At 45.7% G+C, this 5,759-nt stretch overlaps 1 protein-coding gene across 1 annotated transcript; it reads left to right on the plus strand.

The window, feature by feature from the left end:
* Nucleotides 1-361: 361 nt before the first annotated feature.
* Nucleotides 362-2,525, plus strand: LOC122030072 (cytochrome P450 CYP72A219-like). Its single transcript, XM_042589221.1, has 5 exons — nucleotides 362-713; nucleotides 808-1,037; nucleotides 1,134-1,372; nucleotides 1,467-1,845; nucleotides 1,932-2,525. Exons 1-5 carry the CDS (start codon nucleotides 440-442, stop codon nucleotides 2,352-2,354), a joined length of 1,545 nt encoding a protein of 514 aa, XP_042445155.1. The 5' UTR covers nucleotides 362-439; the 3' UTR covers nucleotides 2,355-2,525.
* Nucleotides 2,526-5,759: the final 3,234 nt, after the last annotated feature.

Raw genomic sequence — 5,759 nt, forward strand, 5'->3', positions numbered from 1 at the left:
AAAAAAAAAGCCTTTTGGCTTTTATCTATATTTTAATGAGATCCCTCGGAACATTAATTTTTTAAAAAAAAAGAAACAGATAAAAGAAAATTGTAAAAAGGGGGAGAGAGATTGTTTCTAGAAGATGCCCCACGAAAGATGACCAAATGATCTACTGCGTGTCGCTTTCGCCGTAGTCAAAGGAGACCTTACGCAAATCCGCTAAGCAAAACCGTGTCGAACCATCCCACCTGTTTCTAGGGTGGCCAGGTCGTCATGCCTTCATTTTATGCGACTCCAAAATTTCTCACGTCATCCCTGCGATCACAATTTGACTCCCATCTAGGCCAGAGCGCATATATACACCACCACCAATCTCTAAGAAAGTAGAAGCTTCATTCCGATCTTCTCAATTTCCCCTCTCAATTTTTTTCCTAGTCTTGATTTTGGAGTTGCAGACATGGAACTGTGGCTCGCCGTGTGCAGTGGCCTGGCCGCGCTGCTGGTGGCTGCCTGGGCAGTCAGGATGCTGAACTGGTCGTTCTGGGAGCCTCGCCGCCTAGACCGCGCGCTCCGGTCGCAGGGGCTCAAGGGCTCCTCCTACCGTCCCATCAGCGGCGACCTCAAGGATTTCGTGCGGCTTACCGAGGAGGCCCGCGGCAAGCCCATGCCCTTCTCCCACGCCATCTTCCCTCGCGTTTCTCCCTTCTTAAAACGCGCCGCTGATGCACACGGTCAGCAGCCATACAACTTGATCGCCTCATTGTCCATTTCACCAAGCAAATTTAACTCCTGTTGATTAAATCGGATTGAAAAATTTTCTTTTAGGAAAGGAGAACAAGGTAACTTTCCATTGGATGGGACCTAATCCGAGAGCGACCATCACGGATCCTGATCAAATCAGAGAAGTTCTGGCCAACAAGACCGGCGAGATCGGGAAGGCAAATACAAATTATCTAGCAAAGTACGTTGTCATAGGCGTGCTGAGTCAGGAAGGTGAGAAATGGGCCAAGCACAGGAAGATATTGAACCCCGCTTTCCATATAGAGAAGCTCAAGGTGATTGATCCATCTCTGCTGAGTTAATTTATGCCTCTGCCTCGCCTATATGTTTGTCGACATGACTCAGTAATAACTCTTTTTTGCTATATGCAGCGCATGCTGCCTGCTTTCTCTGCTTGTTGTGATGAGCTGGTCAGCCGATGGGATGAGATGGCGGCGAAAGGTGAAGAGATAGATGTTTCCGTCGAGCTCCAGAGCTTCACCGGCGATGTCATTTCCCGGAGTGCTTTCGGTAGCAATTTTGAAGAAGGAAGGAAAATTTTCCAGCTTCAGGATGAGCAAGCTGCGCTCGTTGCCCGCGGTCTCCCTTATGCACATATACCGGGCTTCAGGTGAGTGCTGATCCGCAATATACATCTTCAAAATGTTCGATTCGTTGTGATCCTTGTTAGAAACAGAGTATAATTGATATCTTGCATTGTTCAGGTTTTTGCCCACCCGAATTAATACTAGAATGAAAGAAATCGACATAGAGGTAAAAAGGATTCTATTGAGCATAATCAAGAAGAGGGAGGAGAGTATGAAATTGGGCGCCGCAAAGAACGATGACCTTCTCGGCTTGTTGCTGGAGTCCAATCTGCAACACCTCCGAGAACACGGGAACGCCGGAATGACAACGGACGAGGTGGTGCATGAATGCAAGCTATTCTACTTCGCAGGACAAGAGACGACGTCCCTTTTGCTAACGTGGACGATGGTTGTGCTGAGCATGCATCAAGATTGGCAAGAACGGGCTCGCGAAGAGGTTCTGCAAGCCTTTGGGAAAGAGAAACCTACTTTCGATGGCTTGAACCACTTGAAGACCGTAAGCACCATAAATTTCGATTCTCGATAAGTCTACCGGGATTTCGTCAAATATGTTAGAAAGTATGATCGATGTGGCATCTGCAGGTGACGATGATTCTGTACGAGGTTCTGCGACTCTACCCGCCGGCAATCGGCATGAATCGGCAGGTCTTCAAGAGCACAAAAATTGGGGACGTAGTGTACCCTCCAGGCGTCCTGCTCTTCCTGTCCATCCTTCAGGTTCACCATGATCCAGATTTCTGGGGCAAAGACGTCGACGAGTTCAAGCCGGAGAGATTCGCGGACGGCATGTACAAGGCGTCGGAGAAGAATGCCTTCTTCCCCTTCGGAGGCGGCCACCGGGTCTGCATCGGCCAGAACTTCGCGTTGCTGGAAGCCAAGTTGGCTCTATGTTTGATCCTTCAACGCTTCTCCTTTGACCTCTCGCCGTCCTACACTCATGCTCCCGCCATTGTTCTCACTCTCAAGCCTCAGCATGGTGCTCCCATCAGGTTGCGTAGGATTTGAAACCATCGATAAATTTTATAAAAAATATATATATGTGCCAAAATTCTAAAACAAATGTCTACTTCTCTAGTAATATCTGTAGTAATCTTATAATTTCATAGTTAGTGATTATTCCGTCAGTACGATAATGCTGTGGACTATTACTTAATAAAGGATCGAAGCCTTTTGATATAATTTAGTGTATTTAGATAAGGGGTTTCTGTTGAAAAATTACGCGTTTTGTGAATTATATTATCAAATAAAAAAAAAATAATGAATCAGTACTTGGGATGACGTTTCGTCCTATGAAAATTTTCATCCGTTATTGATCATGTCCGAAAATCAAAAAAATAAAAAGTTAGGATGTAGCGGTTTTGTTGATCTTCTGTGAATTTTGTGTAGATATGTAACATAGAATACGTCAGTACTGAGTCAAAGAAGGGGTCCCTAGCGTTGGCTCTCCAACGCTCAAGTTAGTCACCGACGATGAGGAATGAAACGGAGCAACAAGAGAACTGTAGCGTAAGCAGTGAATATCGCATACCTCCGCCGATGCTTAAACTCCCTTTATATAGAGCTCCGGCAACGCGCATGCACGCTTCCCAAAGCGAGCACGTTTTCCAAAATGAGTACATTTTCCAAAAGCTTTCCCTAAAAAGACGTGTCGATAAAGTGTCCTTGGCACAGTACCTTAACAGGCCGAGCATATCTTTGAAGTGATAGTGGAAGCTTCCGCCGTACGATCTTCTGGCAACCCATGTCCGGTGTTGGCGGCACCAACTCCCAAGAGGATATCATTGGATATCATCAGGAGTGTACTGTTAGGCCAAGCAGATTGACCGCTCGGCCTGTATTCCACCGCCCTGGTGCCCAGTCTGGTTGGCAAGAACCTTGCTATTCCTTAGTGTGTGTATGCTCGACCGAAGGTTCACTTTGCTATTGTCGAAGTCTAATGCCAAGCCAAGCGAGGTAGTTGCTCGACAGAAGCCTGTTGCTAGGTTGAGCGGGATATCAACTCGGTCGAAGTTGAATTCTGCACATTGATCGAGGTTCTAAGAGAAAACCGCCTATGGAGTTTCCCCCTGCTTTCTACAGGGAGCTAGGCCAGGGGTACTATCAACAAGATCCTGGATGCTATAGTCACAAGGAGCAGCCACAAGTTTCCATGGCCGAGAGTTCTTTGCCTAGGGATTCAAAGAAAGGGAAGTCTATCATCCCGCGCAAAGAACGTCGGTCGGAACCGAAAGAGAAGGTGTCGTTCTCTTCCAAAATCTTGGAGGAGAGGCTACCCAAAGGGTATCGACCCTCTGCTATCGAAGAATATGATGGCAGCAAAGATCCTAAGGACCACCTCCGCAAGTTCAGGAACGCGGGCCTGCTACATCTGTTGGTTAGTCCTAAGAAAATCATACTGGTTCCACTGTACAAAATTTTTTTGTACAAGTGTCGAACCCTTTCTTAAATAACCTATTGTGTTCTTTAAAAGTTAAATTAGGAATCACAGACGGAACTTAACATCATTGATTCCAAATTTAACTTATCTGTTCTTAATGGTTTAGATTTGAATCGCAAGCGGAACTTAACACTATTGATTCAAATCTACCTAAGTTATTAATTCCATAAATATTAATTTCCAAAATTGGCTTCCAGGACTGCATGGCGAGGCACATGACCTTCTTGGATATGGGAGCAATCACCACCGCCTAGGCAAAGCCTTTTAAAAAAGCTAATATTTATTTCCTTAAATAACTCTAGGTTAACCAAAAAGAATAATCGAATCACAAATTCAAAAAAGAAGAAAACACAAACTCGAAAAACTATTTCGAAAACTCTAGAATCATATGCCTCTTGTGTTTGGTATTTCCAAAAATAACAATACAAAGAAAACTAGTAAGATGCGGAAAACAATTACTAGTTATACCTTTCTTTGTAAGCAAAAATAACCTCTTGATCTTCTACCGTATTCCTCTTCTAATCTCGGACGTTGTGTGGGCAACGATCTTCCTGTTATGACCGAAAAGTAGCTAGGGGGGGGGGGGGTGAATAGCTCGTCGCTCGCTAGGTGCTCGGCGTTGCTTGTTTCTTCAAAGATGCGCAGCGGAAAATACAGAAACAAACCACACAACGCTAACAAGGTTGGTTTACTTGGTATCCACCTCACAAGAGGTGACTAGTCCAAGGATCCACACCTACACACACACCCTCCACTAATAAAACTCTCCTTTATGGTAACTACCAAGGGCGGAGAAGCCCTACAAGACTCAATACAAGAAGAAAGGGAAAGGTAATAAAATACAAGCTTACAATGAGAGCAAAAATCCTAACCCTAGTTTCTTCTTCTTGCTTTGATCCGCCTCTTGACTTGGAAGAACTTCCAAGAGCCTTCAAGAACTGGCGATCTCGAGCTTGAGAAGAGCTGTGGAGAAGCTGGTGAAGATCTCAAATGAATCGGTGAAGAGCTTGCCACAGCCAACGCACGCCTGCAGCTCAAATACGACGCAACGGTCGGATCCCGATCGATTCTAAAACTCCCAATCGATCGGGGAGGCTTTGGATCGATCCACGGATCGATCCAGAGCGCCTCTGTGCTCTGGAGAAAACGCTTGGATCGATCCACGGATCGATCCAACGCTTATCGCGTGAACCAGCAGCGTCCCAATCGATCGGCTGATCGATTGGGACCTCTGGATCGATCCACTGATCGATCCAGCTCTTGGTTTTTGCTCAAAACCAAGTCACAAGCCTCTCAAACCAACATTCGGTCAACCTTGACCTGTTGGTATATCATGCCTAGCATCTGGTCACTCTCTTGACCTGCCAAGACTCCCCACCAAGTATCCGGTCAATCCCTTTGACCCACTTGGACTTTTCTCTTTGTGCCAAGTATCCGGTCACTCCCTAAGACCTACTTGGACTTTTCTTCCTCGTACCAAGTACCCGGTCACTCCCTTGACCTACTTGGACTTTCACCAGATGTCTGATCAATCTTGACCCATCTGGATTTCCCCGTGCCTGGCTTCACACACCAGGACTTCCAATCTGCCTAGCTTCACTCACTAGGACTTCTCTTCTGCCTGGCTTCACTCACCAGGTCTTTCACCTAGCTTCACTCACTAGGATTTTCACCTGACTTCATTCACCAGGATTTTCTTCTGCCTGGCTTCACTCACCAGGACTTTCACCTACCACCTACCTTCACTCACTAAGATTTTCACCTGGCTTCACTTACCAGGATTTTCTTCTGCCTGGCTTCACTCACTAGGACTTTCACCTAGCTTCACTCACTAGGTCTTTCCTTCTGCCTAACATCCCAGTTAGGACTTCCCAGTGTTGGAGTGTATACTGAAAGCCTAAGCTTTGTAAACATTCATTATGAATAAAGAATCACATTTGGTCAAATTGTCTACATTTAGTTGTAGTTGTTCA

This window comes from Zingiber officinale, chromosome 10B (genome assembly GCF_018446385.1).
Source record: "Zingiber officinale cultivar Zhangliang chromosome 10B, Zo_v1.1, whole genome shotgun sequence".
In the NCBI taxonomy this organism is placed as follows: Eukaryota; Viridiplantae; Streptophyta; class Magnoliopsida; order Zingiberales; family Zingiberaceae; genus Zingiber; species Zingiber officinale.

Excerpts from the sequence above, each read along its gene's own strand:
- LOC122030072 (XM_042589221.1), top strand. The coding sequence starts at position 440 with ATGGAACTGTGGCTCGCCGTGTGCAGTGGCCTGGCCGCGCTGCTGGTG. Across the intron at positions 714-807 it reads ACGCGCCGCTGATGCACACG|GAAAGGAGAACAAGGTAACT; the intron begins GTCAGCAGCCAT and ends ATTTTCTTTTAG. Across the intron at positions 1,373-1,466 it reads GCACATATACCGGGCTTCAG|GTTTTTGCCCACCCGAATTA; the intron begins GTGAGTGCTGAT and ends TGCATTGTTCAG.